This window comes from Danio rerio, chromosome 4 (genome assembly GCF_049306965.1).
Source record: "Danio rerio strain Tuebingen ecotype United States chromosome 4, GRCz12tu, whole genome shotgun sequence".
In the NCBI taxonomy this organism is placed as follows: domain Eukaryota; kingdom Metazoa; phylum Chordata; class Actinopteri; order Cypriniformes; family Danionidae; genus Danio; species Danio rerio.
Window position 1 is genome coordinate 14,900,732 of NC_133179.1, and position 24,775 is coordinate 14,925,506.

Consider the following 24,775-nt stretch of genomic DNA (forward strand, 5'->3'; position numbering starts at 1 on the left):
ACCGCCCACAATGTCTGACTACAGCGTCCCCATAAAGCCTTGAATTATCTCTAATATCTCTCCGTCCTCCTCTCTCCTCTCCTCTTCTCCCCTGCCTTATAAACAGCACAGCGTGGAAGTCATTGACGGACATTGATAGGTCTCTCATCTGCATTCTGCGCATTTATGACCTTGTCTCGAAGACTGTCTGTAAGATCCCAATTCTGCAATCCCACTGGCATTTACTGGAGCGCCAATCAATACCGTGGAGGTGCCACCTGCCCAAATTAGAACAAGACTACCGCTTCCACACATATCAAATACCTCTGCTTATTCTGGAATGTCAGACCTGTTTTTCTGTGCCAAAATCTGCATGCATCCCAAGTCTGTTTACGTCGGTGTACAGTGGCACACATACAATACATACAGTATGAACTCATTCCCCAGAGCTGCAAATCTCATACACCATTCATACTGCAGTGCGGAACAGAAGTGATGACACAGATGCTGGCTAACTGCAAACCCTGAATGTTCCTGCGCGCATTAGAAATCTGTCATCACTATAGGTCATTGGACTGGCGGCAGCTTAAATAAAATAAAAGCTCAGTGGTTTTGTTCTAAGGTGCTGAAGAGTGGTTTAGCCGGAAAGCAGAAGATGAGCATCACTGCTGTGCCCTTGAGCGAGACGCTTAACCCCAACCTGCTAAAAAGCGGGATGTCAATCTGGATAAACAACCACCTATAAATCACCAGAGGCACACCAGAGAATGCTAGTGAAACGTCCGCTAAACAGCCCTCAGTATAAACAGAGTGGAAAGGAATCAAACAGAACAGGACAGACAACCAATAGAAACACTCAACAGAGTAGAACAGAGAACCTCACATAGAAGTGAGGTCTGAATATGAAACTGCATAATACTTTTTCTAATATTTTTCTATGGCAAAACTACTAAGCTGGTATGTATGAGTTCAGGGATAGAATAGAATCAAATATAATAGAATAGAATAAAATAGAATAGAATAGAATACAGTTAATCAGACACAATCCAAGAGAATAGAGCAGAGAAACTAGACTAGTGAATAGAACAGAAAAAATGACAACAAAACAGTAAAGAATAGAATAGAATAAATTATAACAGAATAGAAAAGAACAAACCAGATGTGAGATGTGGTTTAGAACAGAACAAATAAACAAACTATAACAGCAGACCTACAATAGAATAGAATAGAATAGAATAGAACAGAACAGAACAGAATAGAATAGAACAGAATAGAACAGAACAGAATAGAACAGTTGTGGAATAAATCAGAACAAATAAAACAGAAAAAAAGTGGAATAGAATAGATTACAACAGATGAGGTATAAAATAGAACAAGCAAGGAAGAGAAATTAATAGAACAAAACCAAACAGTAGAAGACAATACAGGACAGAATAGAATAGAATAGAATAGAATAGAATAGAATAGAATAGAATAGAATAGAATAGGGCAGTTGTGGTGTAAAAAAGAACATAATAAAATAGATGAAATAGAATATGACAAAATATTGTAAACTACACAAAGAATATAGCATCGAATTAAGAATAGAATTGAAATAGAATAGAGATGTGGTGTAAAGCAAATAGAAAAGAACATAATATAATAGACCAGAGAAAAAACAAAACAGAATAGAATAGATGTGGTACAGAATAGAACAGGCAAGACATGTAACAAAACCAAACAGAATATAGTAGACAGAATAGAATAGAATAGAATAGAACAGAACAGAACAGAACATGGTAGTTGTAGTGTAAAACAGAACACAGCACAACAAAATGGAATGGGATAGAAATCAGAAGAAAAGAGAGAATATAATGCATATGACAATATAAAGCAAACTACACAAATAATATAGCATACAATTAGAAAATAGAATTGAAATAGAACAGACCAGATGTGGTTTAAAACATAAAGAATAGAATAGAATAGATGTGGTACAGAATAGAAAAGATCAGAAATAGAACAAAATCAATCAGAATATAGTAGACAGAATAGAATAGAATAGAATAGAATAGAATAGAATAGAATAGAGCAGTTGTGAAGTTAAACAGAACAAAATGAAAAAGAATAGAAGATAACAGATATGTAAAAACTAAAGAAAGCAAGGGAGAGGAAGTAATAGAACAAAACACAAACAAATGTAGCAGATCAATTCGAATAGAATAGAATAGAATAGAATAGAATAGAATATTCTATATAGAATAATAGATGTGATACAGAATAGAACAGGCAAAGAATATAACAAAATCAAACAGACTATATTAGACAGAATAGAATAGAACAAAATATAATAGATTAGAGCAGTTGTGGAGTAAAACATGACAAATAGAATAGAACAAAATATAATAGAATGGAATATAACAGATGTGGTTAAGAATACAAGATTAATAGAACAAAATCCAAGCATATGTAATAAACAGGACAGGACAGGACAGGACAGAATAGAATAGAATAGAATAGAATAGAATAGAATAGAATAGAATAGAATAGAATAGAATAGAATAGAATAGAACAGGTAAAAAATAGAACAAACCCAAACAGAACATAGTTGCCCAGAATAGAACAAAACAGAACAGAATTCTAGACAAAGTAAAGTAGAGCTGAGACAACAAGAAAGAACATGACCAGCAGTCAATGACAAGAAAGACTTGGAAAGCCCTAGAAAGCGGCTTCTCTGATAGCTGAATCTATTTATCATGCTGAAAGTCTGCAGCCATAAACAGCACCAGAGTGGCATTGGGAGTGAGCAGCAGAGCCAGATGTTATTCCCTCCTCTGCTCGCTGTCCTCATTAACTGCATCTCCTGAATGGGATGACAATTCTTTGATGGGCAAGAACTTGCTGCTCAACACAGGAGTCTGTTTACTCCTGGGATTGATGCTCCACTGTTGGGCTGATCCATTTTTCATGAGAGATTAAGTGGGATCTGGAATTATGCCGTTCTAAACCAGCTGTCTGCCTGGCTGTTTCATCGCACCAGATGTTGACAATGGATTCCAGTTCCTCTAAATTGATGAAGCTCTCTGAGAATGCTTTTTTCTCTCTCTGGAATGTCAGTTACACTTTGATGCCGAAACAAAGCAAAGAAGCACATGGCGGTTCAATTGAGCTGTGAAATGGGAGTTAATCGTACCTTCAAACTGATATGCTCTGCTGTCGTTGTGGAATCCCTGGACTTGGGAAACTCCAGCGCTTGATTTCTCAAGGTCGATCTCTTGGAAGATATCCACATGTAAAGCCGGATCAACACCCAAACCTGACACTATAGGGAACATAAATGATATGCATAATCTTGGAAAATGTATTCCTGTCAAACATTAAGTCAATAATTTAGCAACCAAAATAAAATGTCATTTAACATTAAAATGACATCCTGCAAAATATAAATCAAAGAACACTGCTTTAATATTCAGTGATGTCACTGTTGCATATTCATATAACCTACAGCTACACATAATAATTATTTAGAACTCACCATGTGTTGATGAAAATTATATGAACATGCATAAAACAGTAAAACAACATGCATAAAGCATAATAAACATGAATTGAATTTAATGCATAATCCTGATAAATACAACTTACAAGTACACTGTTAATTTTTGTTGCTATTTTGGTACATGAAAAATTAAATATACAACTTTTAAATAATTTACAGCGAAAGATATTTATTTACAGCAAACTATTAAACATGAAAATTATTTATATAAAGTAATTAATACTTGAACAGTAAACTAAGAAGCCTAATTCTGGAAAATATAACTTAAAATCTTTTTTAAAACTTTTAACTGCATACATTTCATCAATTTATTGCATTTTCTACATCTTTTAATTAAGTAACCTTAAACATATTTATTTGCAACTTACAGTGTATATTGTTAAATGAATAATTGACGTATTAGATATTATGACTTTAAACTAAAATGAACAGAATTTTACAGTAAAAATACATAAACAATCCTGAAAAATACAACTTACAATGTTACACCGTTCTTTTTTTTTTATTTTGTTACATAAAAATTTAAATATACAAGTTTTAAATAACCCACAGCGAAGGATATTTATTTGCAACACACTGCTAAACATAATAATTATTTATTTAAAGTATTCATACTCAAACAGTAAAATAAGAAGCCTATTTCAACTTATCTTTTTTAATACACTGGATTTTATACATTTCATCAATTTATTGCACTTTATGCATCTTTTAATTAAGTAACTATTTCAATTTGCAAGTATTGTTGAACATTACATAATTGATGTATTAGATATTATGACTTTCAACTAAAATGAACAGAATTTTACAGTAAAAATACATGAATAATCCTGAAAAATACAACTTACAGTGTTACACCATTCATTTTTGTTGTCATTTTGTTACATAAAAAATTAAATATACAAGTTTTAAATACCCCACAGCGTGTGATATTTATTTACAACACACTGCTAAACATAACAATTATTTATATAAAGTATTCATACTCGAAGAGTAAAATAAGAAGCATATTTCAACTTATAATCTTTTTTTATACACTGATTTTATACATTTCATCAATTTATTGCACTTTATGCATCCTTTAATTAAGTAACCTAAAACATATTCATTTGCAACTATTTCAATTTGCAAGTATTGCTGAATGTTACATAAATAAATGATGCATTAGATATCATGACTTTCAGCTAAAATAAATAGGATTTTACAGCAAAAATACATTTGTATATGGTGTTACACCATTAGTGTTGCTATTTTGTTACATAACAATCAAATATACAACTTTTAAATAACCCACAGCGAAGGATATCAACACACTGCTAAACATAACAATTATTTATATAAAGTAATTAGTACTTGAACAGTAAAATAGGTAGCCACATTCTGGAAAACATAACTTATAATCTTTTTTTAGACTTTAAATTTTATCAATTTATTGCACTTTATACATCTTTTAATTAGGTAACCTTAAACATATTCATTGGGAACATTACATAAATAACTGATGTATTAGATGTTTTGACTTTCAACTATGAATGACAATGAATAGAATTTTACAAATACATGAATAATCCTGGAAAATAAAATTCACAGTAAATTGTTTTTTTTTCTTATTTGTTTATTTTACTTTTTAACTTGCAGTGTGTGTCTTCTTGAATATAAAAGAAATAATTGATTATCCATTTATGATTTCGGCATCCCCCTCTTTCAGTAGCTAGCTACATATCTCAGTTAACAGGTATTCACTGTTGCATTTTTACATCTACCATTGCATATATACCTTTAAAAATAGCTTAACCCCCTGCATAATTTATACAATCTTCATATTTGATCATATTGATCAACATTACGTCCGTCCAAGCGTTAGTTGTGACCATCCCATTAAATAATATGCAACCACTGAATTTTAAAGTACCCGTTCCTTTACTAAAACCCACTTCAACAGTTACAGGTCTAACAAAAAACTGTGCTTACCATAGAAAAGTCCGACCGTGCAAAGCGCAAAGTAAAGTTTGAATAATCCCATTGTGAAGGAGGAGAGAGAAACGCCTATTCCTTCATTCTGCTGTTCCTCTGGCGGAGACGCGCATCAGTGAAACAGTCCTCAAACCCGCATCACTTCAGCTGAACTTCAGCACATAAACACACTCGTAGAAAAGCAGACCGCAAACTCCATCAGGAGACAACCGAGATCGAAGAGATGCAGAGTCCGACTGACAGCGAGCGGTCAGTGGAGAAAAGCAGGTGCGTCTGTCCCTCCTGACGGCCAGAGACACACAGAGAGAGACGGAGAGATACTGAGACTGAAAAAGCGCACCTGCAGACCAGCAATCCTGACACCTGCTGGTCACACACAAGAACAGCAGCTCTACATTTTTAGTGACTTGATTTTTAAGTTGAATCAAATGAATCCGTTGAAGTAGTTTGAACTTTTTAGGTTGAACGTTGTAGCATGGTTAACTTCAGTTAAATGAAGATTAAACAGCTTAAAACATTTGTCATTGTCATATTTTGTCACTAGATTTACTAAATGTTTTAAGATAACTGGTTGCAAACAATTTATATGGGCTGAATTTAAACAAATTAAGTTGAGCATTAGTAAGACCAGACAGAATGTGCAGATATTTTTTGCTATTTCTATTTAGAGAATTTTGTGTAAAAAAAAAAATAAATAAATAAAAATCTGTGGATTTATGTGGAATGATTTTAGAAGTATCATAACTAAAAATGTAATCTATGAAATAATACAAATATTACATTTTTTACTTTTACTTAATGTTTACAAAGCAAATCCAATTACATACTTATTTGGTAAACAAAGCAAGTCTCTCATATAATATATCCACTAAAAGACAGAAAAAAAATACTTTACAAACTGCATTGTAAACAAATCATATGAACATTTTAATATTACTATTATTATATTACAATAATATTAGTAAAATTAATTGAAAAACCAAATAAATATAAATTTCCACACATTTACACAAGTAAATAAATAGACTCTATGGACTAAAAATCTGTAATGTAATTTGTTTGTTTACATCAGCCCACATAAATAGTTTGCAACCAATTACATTAAAAAAAAATGTAAATGCAAATTTTTTTTCTGTGTACTTACAGAATAAGTTTACAGATACAATGTAATTTTAGGTATGTATAAAAAATGAAAGTGTGTGTGTGTGTGTAATTTTATTGAATATCTTTGAATATTTTAATGCTTTAAAAATGTATTTTTTGTTATATTTAAAACATATTTTGAATAAACTGATACAACAATAAAAACTAGCAATTAGAATTTAAGGACAGACCGGGAGGGGCTTTTTTCCGCCTCCCTTTTCCCTAATGTATCTTACTTTCCCTTTTTAAAGCTACCTCTCATCTGACCTGTCTTCCCTTGAAATGCGTGATGTTTGTGTATGGTTAAAGGGGTCCAATTTCGCAACATGTAACAGTGTATGAGGAAAAAAGGGCTTTTTTTTATCATCATCATCATCAATTATATTCATTTACTTATAATTACAGTATTATCAGGTCAATTTATTGCTTAATGCACTGTTGTTACAAAGCATATACTGTATATAATCTAGTAGTCTTTAATAATATTTAGAAAAGAAAAAAACAAAGAACAAACACGTTACAGTGAATTACAGTAAAATTACAGTAGACTGTAACTGAACAAATGGTTCATTTTTTAATAAATACATTTTAATTCATATATTTAATTATTTTGATATATATATATATATTTTTTAGTAATACATTTTATAAATCCAATGAATCATTTTTTTTGTTAGGGTGCTTATATTATATATTATTTTATCTTATTATATTATTTTATTTTGTTTTGTTATATTATAATATATTTTATTATATTTTTTTATATTATATCTTATTATATTATATTAGTTTATTTTGTTACATTATATTATTTTATATTATATTACATTATATTATATTATATTATACTATATTATATTATATTATATTATATTATATTATATTATATTATATTATATTATATTAATTAAAACAGTCCTCAAAGGAAATTGTTTGCACTATTTCAAATCAATATATAATTATTTTATTGATGATTTAACATCTCCCCAGCACGACCTAAAGTAACTTATGTAAATCAGTAGAGATTATTTAATTAAATATTCTTCCACTAACGGCATATGGACAGGATTTTGTTGCTTGGATATCCAACATTATGGCACGTAAATAACTAAGACACGTTGCCAAGGCATCCTCAGCGCATTTGCATATGCAGAAGAGTCAAAGAAGAAGGTCACGCGAGGCCCAATTCAAAACTGCAGGACCGACCAAACCAAACAGCATGAATTCAGCAAGAGGTAGAACATTTAGCTTTCTAAAAAAAAAAAAATGCATGCATCAAATTATGTCTATGCAAGGAAAATAAAACAGCATGTTTGTGCGTGCATGCAATGCCTCATGAATTATTAATGAATCATTTGCATGGTAAACCTATAAATCTGATTACACGATCCCACCATAACTTATTTATTAGACTACTATGCATGATATTATGGAGAGATACTGCAGGAAATAGCTGTCAATTTTGGGATTTCGGGCTTTTTTGGCTTTTCTTAAAGTGTTTTTTTTTCAGTCTAATTGAAAGAAAATATACAAAACATCCATTTACATAACATTTTAGTTTTTAATAGCTTTTTTCTGATATAAGCCACAAATATCTACTTCAACAGCTCTTGCATACATCAATATTTACAGTTTTATTCACATCTTTATTCACATCTTTATTCACATCTTTATTCAAGAGGTTGTTACAAAGGAATTCATACAGTATATGGACAGTATGTCAAAATTAAACAGGAATTTAGACGCCAACTTCATGCAATTTTCAGATATTTTGGTGCTATAAATTTGCAAATTAGTAGATATTTAATGAAATAATGCCACATATATAAACGTAAACGTTTCAGAAAGTTAATACCAAAAATAAATATCTGCAATTATTAATATAATCCTTCAACCAAGGAAGTGTTGGAATTTCTAGCTAATTTCATGCGTGGAGATATTAAAAAATATTATTAATTTATTAGATACAAATGAATAATTCGAGACCAGAGCTCTGGGCTACATTATACAAGAATTACATTCAGGAGGTGCGTAGCTAACTTACATTTTCCTTTTAGTTTTAGTGTGACGTCACTTATCAGTCATTCTGCAGTCCTTTGTCTGTTACACCCAAACATACTTTCTCTTTCTCCAATCCTTCTCTGCATACAAAAACTGAACAGTTAAGCGCATCGTCAATATATTTCACAACTTCTATAAAAATCCAGCTCCTTGTGACATGTCTAGAATTCTTGTTAGACAGAAAGTCTGCAGCAAGACCCCCCGCACTATATTTATTCTTATTCTGCTATTTCCCTCTCGTCAGCAGTTCCTTCTGAGAAGTATGGAACACAGTAAGAAAGAAGAAGTGTGTTTGGTTAATATATGTTATCATATAAATATAGGCAAAATAATAAAAATAAATTCCTTCGTCCCCACAGAAATATGATGAAAACTGTTAATGATTTTATTTTTTTCACTTGCAGTGTCTTGCTTTGATGTACAATAAATGCAGTAAATACAGAAATGGTGAGTGAGAAACTGCTGGATGCATCTCTCAGTTTGCTCAGTGTCAGTTGAAGGCATCAGTCAGACAGAAGGCAGCTCATAAAGCAGAGCGAGGGGAGAAAACTGTCCTCTGACTACCGAACAACAAGTGTTTCAGACAGCAGCCTGCCAGCAGGACTGCATTTGTGGCCTCTAATAAAAGCAGCAGTTGGAGACTGTGATGTGAATCTTGAAACTGCAGAGAAGAAGATGATGAACCACATACAAACTAGAAAAAAAGGCATTGCTATTCTGTGTTTTCCTTACAAACAGCAAAAAAGACTTAGGAAATGTCACATCATTACCTCTTTAATTAATCATACTGCATCTTGATTTAAGAGAGTTCCGATCTTTACTCTTGAAAACAAGAAAAATAATAGTTGGTATTATTATTGTTTTGAAATATGCTAACTTTCACATACAGGAGTGCTAATATGTTTACCTTCACTTACTGTTGAAGTGCGGTTTATTTATAAAGGATCACGTGCTCATGATTGATCACAGCTGGTCCTGCATAAGCTTAACATAATGCGCCAATCAAATAAATACTAACTCACTATAAAAATCACCAGAGTTTCTTAACTACAATTGTCTTGAAGAATCCCCCTTCCACCCCTCCTCCTCCCCCGACATGGTGGCCCAGTGGTTAGCACTGTTGCCACACAGCAAGAATGCCACTGGTTCAAGCCCTTACCAGGCCAGTCGGCGTTTCCGCGGCGGTGTTTGCATGTTCTTCCAATGCTCGTGTGGGTTTTCCCCGGGTTCCCCTGATTTCTCCCACCGCCCAAAGTAAATTGAGTAGTCTAAAGTGGCATCATAAGTCAAACTCTTAGCCAGCTATATCTCTTAGCTATTCCTAACACGTTTACAAGCAGGGGAGTTGTGATCTACCTCAGCTCAAACTCCTCTCTCACCCTTCAAACGGGAGGGAGCCCAAGGTTCGGGGATATTCAGAGCTCAGGACTCTCTCCTGGGACAGCATGCCAAACACACTTTATTATCAATCATCAAGTGTGAACTCTTGAATTGCAAAAAAAATTGTATTTGCAACTTGCATTTATCCTGTATACACACATTTTTATGTTTTATACATACAATTATAGATAAATTTGTTAAATAAACTAACTACACAAATATTGGATGGGTTTCGTCTTGTTTGTCATTTGCCCATGTTGCCGAATGGCCAGCTTAAGGCAAGTTAAGTGTATTTATATAGCACATTTCACACACAATAGTAATTAATAGAAAAAAAGTATAAGAAATAAAAACAACAAAGACTACAAATGATAAGAAACTGACGTGTTAATGTGTTAAAAGAGCTTTTAAATGAATGGGGGGTAAAATGAAGACATAATAGTGCTATCAGTTGGATATAGCACATTGCTCATTCAGTAAAGGCACAGCTAAACAGATGTTTTGAATGTAAAGCTGCTTTGAAACAACAATTATTGTAAAAAAACTTTTATACAAATAAACTTGAATCTAATTCAATGTGAACATCGGATCATTTAAATCTTAAACCTTCTGGAACTATCTCAAACCAGTCAAGATCAGTTAGGCTGGTTTCATTTTATTTATTCTCTAACAGGATATTAGTTGGCACAAGCATATGCACACAGACACCCACTAAACCTGCTAAAAAAGACTAAAATACAGTCAGAATCTCAGGGTAACCTTCACATCGGTGTTTATAATGAATCAGCAGAAAGTCATGTTAACCCTCGTGCAGACACTCAAAGACGACAGCAGATCTATTCATCCACATGTCGACTCTTCACTTAAACAACACTCAGTGCTGAAGGAGAGACTCTCTGAAAATCCTCAAGAGCCAAGGAAAAAAACACTTCTGACATGAACAAGAGGATGAGGAGAGTCGAGCTCACATCACACACTGGAGGAGCTGCAGTCTGACACTCAAACAAACAAACACACACTGTGACTCACGAATGCAGGCTGGTATATAAAGACTATTGCATCTATGTGATCTACTACTTACGATTTTTGTATTGCATTTATGATTTTGCAGCAACGTGAGTAAATGAGAACATTTTCTGAATACAAAATCTACAAAATACAACATCTACTACTATTAATTATGCGATATGTATCTCATGATAAAAATAATAATAACAAAGTGTCGCCATTGTGTGACAAATGTCAGCTTTTAGATATATTCCCTATGTTATGCCTCCCAAATTTCACTGTTTCTGGAACAAAATATTTCAAGTATTTTCAGATAACTTAGACATTTTGATTGAACCAGATCCTAAATTAATTATATTTGGAGTTTCCGAAGAATTTTTGAGACTAACACGGATCCAACAACAGTTTGTTTCATATGGGTTGATCGTATCCCTTTAGTTTTGGAAGTTCCAACTCATAAATTATGGCTGACAGAGTGAACGAGTACATTATGCCTGGAAAAAAATCCGGTATACCCTAATAGACAAGGTTTTGTTATTTGAAAAAAAAAAATGTGGTCCCCATTTATTTCCTTTCTACAAACGTGTGATTAATATGTTTACTATGCCTTTAATACCTAACTTTTACCATTGGTACTATTTTACCACACTAGTGGGTGGTTGGTTGGGGAAATGCATGTTTATTTTTTGTTTAATTATTATTTTTATGACTGTTGGTTGTTGGTATACATTTAATTATTTATTTTTAAGTGTATTTACAAATGAATGTTTGCAAAAAATTCTAATAATAAAAATATTTAAACCAAAAGTAATAATAACAACACTCAAAAATTATTTTTGCTGCTTGTTAAAATTACTTATTTAAAATAAATTGAAACACAATTCTTAAGGGATTTTTTGCTAACTTCATTTTTATTATATTCAGTCCACTTTTTTTCCAATTTGTAAAAATTTAATAAGTTAACCTATACAAATTGATTGTGTGAAACCCAGCATTTTTTACAGTAAAATATAATAATAATAATAATAATAATAATAATAATAATAATAATTATTATTATTATTATTATTATTATTATTATTATTATTATTTTACTATTATTATTATTATTATTATTGTTGTTGTTGTTGTTGTTGTTCTAATGCTGTTTTGTTTGCTTAATGCAGTAATGTAAATGTAAAAAGAAGCATTTATGGCAGAATAAAGATGCACAGATACAATGCTGACATCTAGTGGAAAAACAATGCAAACAAACACAATTTCAAACACAACCAAAATCTTTTTTTTTTTTTTTTTGATAAATGAAGAACTACAATTGACGCATATTACATACTAAATCTATATATTTATGATTCAGTACTTATGGGTTTAGAATACATTATATAGACAGTATAAATATATAATTAATCCTTTAACATAATAGATTTTGCCATTTAATTTAGATACATGATATATTTACATGCATAAGCATAAAATAAAATGCTTAAGTGTGACTACTTTTAAAAAGTGCCTTAAAATTAAAGTCTGTTATTAAATTACTGAGTATATAAATTATTAACTATTAGTACGTAAAAAAAAATCATGATTATAATTATAAAAGTTAGGTTAGTGCAACTTAGTTGCAACGGATTTACAGTGTACCATATGTGTGTTATCATACGATTGAATGGGCATTATCAGTGGTTTTCAGCTGATAGATATAGGCCAATAGGGGCCTTCTGCATCTACTGGTAGGCTCAGAAGGCTGTAATCATCCATCAACATGGTTAATCAGCTATACGACTTGATTTATTAAATTTCTCATTAATTGTATTATATTACCGTCTACCCAAACCTAAACCCAACCGTCACAGTAATGTAAAACAGATCTGGATCTGGAGACTTCTCTATTAGTATAGCTGATTACCCATGTGGATGGATGATAACAGCCTTCTGAGTCTACTAGTAGGCACAGAAGGCCCCTTCAGGTTCATATCTATCAGCTAATAACCACTGATAGCGCCCATTCAATCGAGTAATAACATTTGAAGCGGGTGGTGTGTGTGCATGTGTAAACACACAGAGAGACAGCATGCAACTACTACTGCTGCAACTAGTCTAAATCTAATACCAAAACGAAAACTAACTCAAAAAGCATCACCAATGCATACAGTCTGCAATATTTTATGCTGCTTGACAGATGAAACAAAACAAACAGGGAAATAAACAGGCATAAATAGGCAATCAAATCCAAACAAGACTCGCTTACCCTTAGCCATGATCACTCACCTGGAAATCATCCACATCTTAGCTATACAACCTATAGCTATGTATTATGACTACAATCTTCACCTTTTCCTGTCCATGTTTGCTGACATCAGCCCAGCGTGCGGCATCGTGATCATCCATGTGAGGAGCCAGAGGTGAATCTCATTCCTGCCACAACATTAACATAAACACGCAGCCAAACGTGAAGACCTCTGTCAAGCCACATTAACTAACTGCTTTACTAATATCTAGACTTCTCGCAGACGTCCCCTGCAGGCTGCTTCCGTCTAATATCTGGTTTAATGTAAGATCAGTCTGGCGGTTTCGTATGCAGGCAAAAATGTGTGCCAGTCCTGCGCATGTGGTCCATTTCACCCGCAGCCTCTGAAAGGCAGAGTTGTCGAATAAATCTGAACTGAGTGCATGCGAAAGTTACTGGATTGAAAATGTCAGAGAAAGGCCACACGTGTCTGCTAACCGACGGGGGCCATTCAAGATTATATGGAAAAACTACAGCAAGGGCAAAACCTTATAGAAAATTAACATTTTCATTTACGTTACTATATCATTTCTGAAAGAGTTCTAGCATTTTTATTCACATTGCAGATGTTTTTAAATGTATTTTAGCATTTTAATACACCCTGCAGTGTTTTCTGGAAGTATTGGGGAATTTTAATTCACATTGTAATGTTTTTTTAATGTGTTCTAGCTTTGTCATTCACATTGCAGTGGTTCTGCAAATATTTTGGGGATTTTTATATACGTTACAGTGGTTACTGAATATTTTGTGGCACTTTATTTTTAGATTTATGGAAGTATTTTGGAATTTTTATTCACCTTGCAGTGGTTTTTAAATGTATTTTGGTATTTTAATACACACTGCAGTGTTTTCTGGAAGTATATTTTTGACATTTTAATTAACGTGATAATTTTATTTCCAATGCAGTTTTTTTTTAAAGGTATTTTGACATTAAAATTCAGTTTGAAGTGGTTTATGGAAATATTATGATGTTTTAATTAACATTTCAGTGGTTTCCGAAGATATGTTTAACATTTTTATTCACCTTGGAGTGGTTTTTAAGTGTTTTACCTTTTTAATTCACACTGCAGTGTTTTCTGAAAGTGTTCTAGCATTTTCCTTCACATTGCAGTGGTTTCTGCAAATATTTGTGGGACTTTTATTTACGTTACAGTGGTTTCTGAATATTTTGTGGTATTTTATTTCACATTGTAGTGGTTTCTGGAATGGTTTCTACATTGTCATTCACTTTGCAAAGGTTTGTAATTGTATTTTGCCATTAAAATACACACTACAAGTGTTTTCTGGATATATTTATAGATGTAAATTGACATTGCAGTGGTTTTTGCATGTATTAATGTGCATGGGGTTTTTAAGCATTTTTGGTATTTGTTTTATTTTACAGTAGTTTTTTTTTTTTTTTTTTTTTAAGTTTTGTGCCATTTCTATTCACATTGCAGTGCTTCATGAAAGTCTTTTGCTACTTCAGTTCAAGTTCTGAAAGCATTATTGCAATTTGGCAGCGGTTCCTAAATATTTTGTTGCATTTTATTTCCCATTGCAGTGGCTTACAGTATGCAAAAAAATTGCCATTTTTATTTCACCTTGTGGTTTTGGAAAATATTTTTACATTTTAATTCATAATGCCATATGTTTTGAAAGTAATATGGCATTTACATTTACTTTGCAGTGGTTTCTGCAAATATGTTGGTCAGTACTGGATATTTTGTGGTATTTTATTTCACATTGCAGATGTTTGTAATTGTATTTTGGCATTTTAATAGACATAAAATTTTTTTTTGGGGGGGGGGGGGGTGCATTTACGTTACAGTGGTTTTTCAGAAGTATTTTGCCAATGTAATTCACATTCCAGTGGTTTGCTATTTTCATTCAAGTTCTGAAAGTATTATGGCATTTTCATTCACATTGCAGTGGTTTCTGCAAATACTTTTGGGATTTTTATTCATCTTACAGTGGTTTCTGAATATTTTGTGGCATTTTATTTAACATTTCAGTGGTTTCTGGAAGTGTTTTGACATTGTCGTTCACATTGCAGAGGTTTGTAATTGCATTTTGCCATTATAATACACACTGAAAGTGTTTTCTGGAAATATTTTTACATTTAAATTCACACTGCAGTGGTTTCTGAAAGCATTTTTGGAATTTTTACTTATGTTACAGTGTTTTTCAGAAGTATTGTGCCATTTTAATTCACATTGCAGTGGTTTATGAAAGTCTTTTGCCATTTTAATTCAAGTTCTGAAACTATTCAGGCATTTCCATTCACATCGCAGTGGTTTCTGCAAATATTTTTGGGATTTTTATTCATCTTACAATGGTTTCTGAATAGTTTGTGGTATTTTATTTCATGTTCCAGTGGTTTCTGGAAGTGTTTCAACATTGTCATTTACATTGCAGAAGTTTGTAATTGTATTTTGCCATTTTAATAGACACTGCAAGTGTTTTCTGGAAATATTTTTATATTTAAATTAACATTACAGTGGTTTCTGAAAGCATATTTGGAATTTTTATTTATGTTACAGTGGTTTTTCAGAAGCTTTGTGCCAATGTATTTGAAATTGCAGGGGTTTATGAAAGTCATTTGCTATTTCGAATCAAGTTCTTAAAGCATTATAGCAATTAGGCAGACGTTTCTGAATATTTTCTTTCATTTTATTTCCCATTGCAGTGGTTTATAGAAGTATTTTGGCACTTTAATTTACCTTGTAGTGGCTTTAAAATGTATTTTGACATTGTATTACACACGGCACGTTTTCTGGAAATACATTTTTGACATTTTTATTAACATTGCAGTGGTTTGTCAAAGACTTTTTGGCCTTTATTGGTATTACAGTGTTATAATTGACATCGCATTCCATTCTGAAAGTATTTTGCCAATTTAATTCAAGTGCTGAACGTGTTTGGCATTTTGATTTACATTGCTGTGGTTTATGAAAACATTTTGACATTTTAATTACACATTGCAACTCTAAATTAGTCTTTTCAGGTCCATGCAATTAGACTTTATATTGCATAACATGAACAGGTTTTGATATGACACATCAATCGTGATCATTCCTCATGGCTTATGTTAAATATAGCTATTTTGATTTAGCTTTACTGCCTATAAAAAGCAGATGATTAATTGTAGGTAAGGATGCTGATGAAATCAAATGCACGTGAAGCCTTTAAGCACTGTCACGCAGGCAGGAAATGAGCCACAGCCTTCAGCATTTTTAAGAGGTCTAAACTCAACAAGTTGTCATTAACCGGACATCTCAACCAAAAACTTTTCCATTTCAGCAATCATTTCCGAAATTGTTTCTGTATTGCTCTCATATCTAAAAGGCTCTAGATTATGTTTACCCTATTACTGTATATATACTATGACTAATCTGAGTCAGCAGTATACTTCAGAGTGCATTTGTCCATCTTCATGTGTGTTTATGGGTGGAAACTACGCTCTATGTACCCACTCCATGTATGATTCATCATGACTATTGAAAAGTTAATTTGTTCTTTCTTTGCTGATTGACGGCACAAGTTCCTCTTTAGATTTTTTTTTTTTTTTTTTGGTATGACAGACTGATTTTGTACATGTATATATTAAAACGGTTCATGATTGTTATCATTAGGTCATTAGGTGAACATGTTGATGTAGACTTTGAATGTCATTTACAGTAAATTCAAGTCAAGCAATGATTATTGTTTTCAAGACTTGTTTTCCCTATGTTATCAACAAAAAGCTTCTGATGTTTGTTTTAATTGATGTGCTGTCCATGGTGCTGAAACCTCTTAACGTCCTACTTCCCATTATAAAACTGGAAATATTTGCTTTCTTTTGTTGCAGCAATCTCACGAATTAAGAGTTTAACAGAAATAAAAAATTTGTCATATCAGAATTCAATCAATCATCAATCACTGGATTGCCTTAAAGGTTCCGTAAAATTAAAATAAAGTTGTTTTTTTTGTTGTTTGTATGTTACATTTACATTTTGAAATTATTGCGGTGGTTTCTTAAAGCATTTTTGTTTATGTTACAGCATTTTTTAGAAGTATAGTGTAATTTGAATTAATATAGCAGTGATTTATGAATGTGTTTTGCCATTTCAATTAAAGTTCTGAAACTATTCTGACATTTACATTCACATTGTAGTGGATTCTGCAAATATTTTGGGGATTTTTATTAATGTTACAGTGGTTTATGAATATTTTGTGGCACTTTATTTCACACTGCAGAGGTATATGGAAGTATTTTGGTGTTTTTATTCACCTTGCAGTGGTTTTTAAATGTATTTTGGCATTTTAATATACACTGCAGTGTTTTCTGGAAGTATATTTGGCCTTTTTGTCTGTTACAGTGGTTTACAGACGTATTGTGGCATTTTAATTCACATTGCAGAGGTTTGTGAAAGTGTTTTTTAATTTAATTCAAGTATTTAAAGTATAGTGGCTATTTCATGGCCATTTTTATTAGCAAGCCAGTTAAAATTCAAATAAAATTATTTAAAGTATTTTACAAAAGAACTCAGATTTGCTGTCCATGGTGCTGAATCGAACATTTAGCAAGCCTGTTTTTTTTAGAAGTATTGTGTCATTTGAATTAATATTGCAGAGGTTTATGAATGTGTTTTGCCATTTTATTTAAACTTCAGAACGTATTTTGGCATTTTCATTCACATTGTAGTGGTCTTGCAAATATTTTGGGGAGTTTTATTTATGTTACAGTGATTAATGGTGGATCCATGGTGCTGAATCAAACATCTTCAGCAGATCTGCTATATAAGAAATATTAAGTTACGCACAAGAAACCGAAACAAAAACTAAACTAAATCCAAGGTATGGTTCTAAAAGTTTATTCTATAAAACACTTGACCTTAAAGATGTGGAATAAAATTAAATTAAATTAACTATTTTACAAAAGAACACGAGCATCTGCTATATAAGCAGTGCAAAAAAGGATTTGTAGATCTTTTCTTTGATTATGTTTTAGGGGTTTTAATTAGAATCTTTTTTAACGTCCTTTTACATAATCACATGTTAAAAGATTAATACTTACCGAATGTTGAGACTGGTGGAGATTTTGTATCTCGTCAAAACACATCAATCTGTCATTCTTCAGACACTCGCTGTCAGCTTGTGCAGACGCAGCACTGAGAGAGACAGATATCAGACAATATGAGAGACGTCGCCCTGTGTTAAATAATGTTGCATAACCCAAACCCAACGCATGTTCACCCGCCGGCCGTTTGGTCTATTTTCCTCCACGTTGTCCTGTGTGTGGACAAAGAATAAGTCATTAATTCTACTTAACCTCACGTGGAGCTAAAAGACCTGAAATATACACTCCTCTGACCCTCGTTTCCCCCATACACCTAAGGAAAGTCATTTTAATTTCTCCCCACAGGCAAAAACATTATGTAATACACAATAATGAAGGCTTTTCATTTGTAATGTTCTTGAACATCATCAAAAAGCTTTTATCATACTAATGTTTGAGGCCAGAAACTTTTTTTAAGCAAAAAATATTTTTATTGCGTTATATGATTTAAATTGATCCAAAGAAGACTGAAAAAAAATAAAAAATTGTTGACTTTACTTAAAAAAAAATAAACCTGTTGCTTTTAAAGTAATTATTGGACTTCACTTACTAAAAATATTATTAAGAAAATGAACAAAAGTAAACTTTTGTCAGCTGACAGTTCCAACAGGGTTACTTACTATTTTAATTTTAGCATGTACTAAAGTAATTGCTTTTTCATTCGACATTCGAAATGTTGCAACTAATTTATATTTTAAATAAACCATGCTCACTTGAACTTTTATCATCTAAAAATGAAGCCACACACACAAAATAGTGCAGAAAGTAATTGTACTTAATAGAAAACTTAACATAATATAAATAAGTTACATGACGTCAAAATTTTATGTATTAAAATACTATAACATACCATAACGTAACGTAAGGTAATAAAACAACACAATATAACAACATAGCACACTGGAACATAATATAATGTAACACAATGAACATAACGTAACGAAACATAACGTAACATGCTGGAACATAACATAACAACATAACGTAGCAACAACATTCCATGCTGGAACATGACATGACATAACATAACATAACATAAGATAAACATAACAACATAACATAACATGCTGGAACATAACATAACATAACATACAATAGCAAAGCATAGCATAACATAACAAAACATACTGTAAAATAACATAACATAACACTCCAAAACATAACATGCTGGAAAATATCATAACAACATAACATAACATAACAGAACATAATGGAACATGGCATAACAACATAACATAGCAACAACATAACATGCTGGAACATGACATGACATAGCATAACATAACATAACATAACATAACATAACATAACATAACATAACATAACATAACATAACATAACATAACATAACATAACATAAAAATAAACATAACAACACTGGAACATAATATAATATAACGTAACATAACAACATGCTGGAACATAACAACATAGCATAGCATAAAATGGCAAAGCATAGCATAACATAACATAACAAAACATACTGATAAATAACATAACATAGCACTCCAAAACATAACATGCTGGAACATAACATAACAGCATAACATAACATAGCATAGCATAAAATAGCAAAGCATAGCATAACATAACAAAACATGCTGGAAAATAACATAACATAACACTCCAAAACATAACATGCTGGAAAATAACATAACAGCATAACAGCATAACATAACATAACATAACATGCTGGAACATAGCATAACAACATAACATAGCAACAATATAACATGCTGGAACATGACATGACATAACATAGCATAACATAACATAATATAACATAACATACCATAACATAACAAACATAACATAACATAACATAAAAATAAACATAACAACATAACAGAACAGAACAGAACATAACAGAACACACTGGAACATAATATAATATAACGTAACATAACAACATGCTGGAACATAACATAACATAGCATAGCATAAAATACCAAAGCATAGCATAGCATAGCATAACATAACATAACATAACATAACATAACATAACATAACATAACACTCCAAAACATAACATGCTGGAACATAACATAACAGCAAAACATCATAACATAACATAACATAACATAACATAACATAACATAACATAACATAACATAACATAACATAACATAACATGCTGGAACATAACATAACAACATAACGTAGCAACAACATGACATGCTGGAACATGACATGACATAACATAGCATAACACAATATAACATAACATAACATAAACATAACAACATAACAAAACAGATCAGAACATAACAGAACACACTGGAACATAATATAATGTAACGTAACATAACAACATGTTAGAACATAACATAACATAACATAACATAACATAACATAACATAACATAACATAACATAAAATAGCAAAGCATAACATAACATAACATAACATACTGGAAAATAACATAACATAACATACCAAAACATAACATGCTGGAAAATAACATAACAGTATAACATAACATAACATAACATAACATAACATGCTGGAAAATAAAATAACTGCATAACATAACATAGCATTATTATGTTACAAAATTGAATGCATTAAACTCACTGAAAAGAAGTGGAGTTCTAGTTCCCAGCATGTTTTGTGGTTTTACACCCTATGGCAAAAAAGGAGGTTTGGACACATGGCTAATAATGTTGACCTTAAAATGGTTAAAAAAAAATAAATAAAAACTGCTGTCATTCCAGCCTAAAAAAAAAACAAATAAAAATATTATCGAAAATACTGTGAAAAAAAAAGTCCATGCTCTGTTACATATCATTTGGAAACTATTTGAAAAAGAAATTCACAGGAGGGTGAATAATTTTGACTTTAACTGTATATATACACATTACCCAGCATATATTAGTGCACCCTTGAAGGTCTGTCTCTTAAATTACCATTCAATAAAATATGAGTGTATGTATATAAGATTAGTCCATACCAAAGCCAAAAACCAGAAATAATTTAACAAAATAACTTAAGATCATGGTGCAAAAGTCCCTACACCCCCCAAGAATACATAAATACAATTTTAGTGAAGAGGTAAAATCAAAATATCTATAAAAATATGACATCTTTTAAAAATGTTGTACTATCTTTGTTCCTAAAATGTGTTTATATTAATACATAAAAAGTTTATCAAACTGTTTTGCTTCCATGCACCAAAATGTATTGTCTATATTCACTGAGGGATGGATACAAATATAAATTTTGAAAGGGGGTGTAGTCATGTGCACTGTATATCTATCTTTTTGGATGGTAGTGTAAATACAAAAACTAATCTTACTGGAGTTTTTTCCAGTCACCTCATCGTCCCCATTGCTTCTGCCATCTTCTTTCATGTGCATCATCATGTAAAGTGGCATTTTTGTCTGCAAACACAGACACAAGAACTATTAATAGCTGCAAAATCTTCCAAACTGTCACAAAACACTGAGTCTTCGCCTCCGATGTCCAAAGATGAAAATATCCCTGGACATTTAAGAGGGAGACTTGGTGTCTTATGACAGATTGTAAGATTTTTTTTGCATCTAATAATAGTCACGGGTGTCAGCGTTTGACCCATATCCATTCAGCTGACGTCACACTGACATACAGCTGAACGTGGAGCTTCAGGGCTGGGTGGCGAACGATGATCGTCAGAGCCGCGCTGAACATCCGAGTGCATTAAAACGCGCGTCTGAGGTCAAGTGCATCTTACTGAACACATGCTGAATCCACACTCACTGAGATAAAGGAAAAAAGTGTGAGACTGTTGTTGTCAGATCAGTGTGTTCAACCTGTCTGAACTGAGACTCAATAAACACAAACAGTGTGCACCGTGTTCTCTTTAAGAGTGTCACACTGGAATCACACCACGTCCTGTTCTCTTTCTGTGAGTCTTTTACCTCTGTCTGGTCTGCATGGTGTTTTTGATCAATAATGTACCAAAAGTCTGAAAACAAGGGTAATGTATTTTTTAACAAACATAACATAACAAAACAAAACAAAACAAAACAAAACATAACATAACATAACATAACATACAATAACATAACATAGCATAACAACATAACATGCTGGAAGAACATAACAAAGCATACCAGCATAGCATAACATAACACCCTGGAACATAACGGAACGGAACATAACATAACATAACATAACATAACATAAGATAAAATAACATGACATGACTTGACTTAACATAACATAGCAACATAACATGCTGGAAGAACATAACATAACATTGCATAACAAAGTATAGCATAACATAACACACTGGAACATAACATAACATAACATAGCATAGCATAACATAGCATAGCATAGCATAGCATAGCATAACATAACACACTGGAACAAAATAACATAACATAACATAGGATAACATAACATAACATAACATAACATAACATAACATAACACAACATAACATAACATAACATAACATAACATAACATAACACAACACGCTGGAACATAACGGAACATAACATAATAAGACATAATATAACACACTGAAACAACATAACTAGCATAACAACACAACACAACACAACACAACACAACACAACACAACACAACACAACATAACACAACATAACATAACATAACATAACAACATAACATAACATAACATAACATAACATAACATAACATAACATAACATAACATAACACAACATAGCATAGCATAGCATAACATAACACGCTGGAACAAAATAACATAACATAACATAACATAAGAACATAACATGCTGGAAGAACATAACATAATATAGCATAATACAACATGCTGAAACATAACATAACAACATAACTAACATAACATAACAACATAACATAACATAACATAACATAACATAACATAACACAACATAACATAACACAACATAACATGCCGGAACATAAGACAACATAACACAGCAAACATAACATAACATAGCATAACAAAACAACATAACATAACACAACAAACATAACAATATAACACAACAAACATAACATAACATAACATAAAATAACATAACAACATAACATGCTGGAACATAAGATAAACTAACATAACACAACACAACTTTATATAACATAACATAACATAACATAACATAACATAGCACAACACAACACAACATAACACAGCACACTGGACATAACATGTGGACAACAAAACTGAAAACAAGAGGAAATGTGTTTTTAAATGAACATAACATAACATATACAAGGGGCTAATTATTCTGACTTTAAATATATCTTTTTTTATATTTAAATGCATTTAATCAAATGCTCCAATGCCTCACTGAACACTGACAAGCCTGAAGTAATTAAAAACTACAAAAGGCTACTCACATTTGTCATTCAACAAGTAATTCCTTCCAACAACCATCTAAAGTGCACGAGTGACTGGCGTTTTGGGTCAAAATGGATGTCACAAGGCTGAAGAACAATCATCATATCACTGCAATGAGATGCATGCGAGAAACAGACAGCGAGAGGGTAAATATGACACTGCAAGTAAATAGGGTTAAAAAAAACATAATAATAATAACTAACAGTAATCACAGAACATAAGTCGGTGATTGATAGTTCATCCAAAATTGAAATTCCTTCATAATTTTATTTTATTTTATTTGTTTTAAATGAGCTTGTATTTTTAGTTTTCTAAAAATGTTATGTTTAAATATGCAAATGAGGCATCATTCATTCAATACGTGTCAATTTGAATAAATTTCTAGAACAAAAATCATGGATAAAATCAATACATGAAGTCAGGTGAAAAATTCTTGTTTACTTTTTTGGACACATTAGAGTCAATGAATTCCAATTTAATTAACAACAGCAAGAAAAAAAAAATAATGAATGACAACTTTTTGTAGAATAAAATGGTGTATATATTATGTATAAACAGAAACCTCAGTAAAAACATTCAAATGATAGATATTTAAAAAAAAAAAAAAAAGAAAACTGACTTAAAATTATGTTCAGCAATCAACATCTAAGACTCTACAACTAAAATCTAGTAAAAATTTTAAATTTCCGGCAGCTGGAAAAAATACTGTAAAATAACAATAATATTAAATTGCATGAATTTTCCTTGAATATTATTTTTTTTATTTTGCGGAAATTTTACACAAGATTACATGTATTTTCTTGGGTTTTTAATAATCAATTAAATAAATTTACATATATATTGTGGAAAGTTATTAAAAACACAAAATCAATTTTGCTTTGATTCAAATAATCACCCACAAATGAAACAGTGACTTAATAGTTTATCAATTATAACAATAAAACTTATCAAAACTGCAACACATTTTTAATAATTTGAACAAAACTCAT

At 31.6% G+C, this 24,775-nt stretch overlaps 1 protein-coding gene and 1 long non-coding RNA gene across 9 annotated transcripts in view; both read right to left on the minus strand.

Annotated features, from left to right (window-relative positions):
• The window catches only part of nell2b (neural EGFL like 2b), an 81,201-nt gene extending 75,412 nt beyond the window's left edge, over positions 1-5,789 (minus strand). For both annotated transcript variants that reach the window (XR_012402004.1, XM_002661379.7), the window contains exons 1-2: positions 5,486-5,789; positions 3,152-3,280 (exon numbers count right to left, since the gene is read on the minus strand). Coding sequence is in view for 1 of the 2 variants with exons in the window: in XM_002661379.7 (XP_002661425.1) it covers positions 3,152-3,280; positions 5,486-5,537 (181 nt within the window). In the remaining variant the exon portion in view is untranslated. The remainder of the gene's footprint in view (positions 1-3,151; positions 3,281-5,485) is intronic.
• A 2,393-nt stretch (positions 5,790-8,182) lies between these two features.
• The window catches only part of LOC137491394 (uncharacterized), a 100,262-nt gene continuing 83,669 nt past the window's right edge, over positions 8,183-24,775 (minus strand). For 2 of the 7 annotated variants that reach the window (XR_012402006.1, XR_012402009.1), the window contains 5 exons: positions 23,786-23,894; positions 18,406-18,499; positions 13,412-13,495; positions 9,463-9,514; positions 8,183-9,353 (listed from right to left, as the gene is read on the minus strand). This is a non-coding gene — a long non-coding RNA (uncharacterized lncRNA). Of the gene's footprint in view, positions 9,354-9,462; positions 9,515-12,376; positions 13,496-18,405; positions 18,500-21,021; positions 21,071-21,742; positions 21,828-23,785; positions 23,895-24,775 lie in introns of those variants that run through there. The other 5 variants (XR_012402005.1, XR_012402008.1, XR_012402011.1 and 2 more) reach the window with 4 other exon arrangements.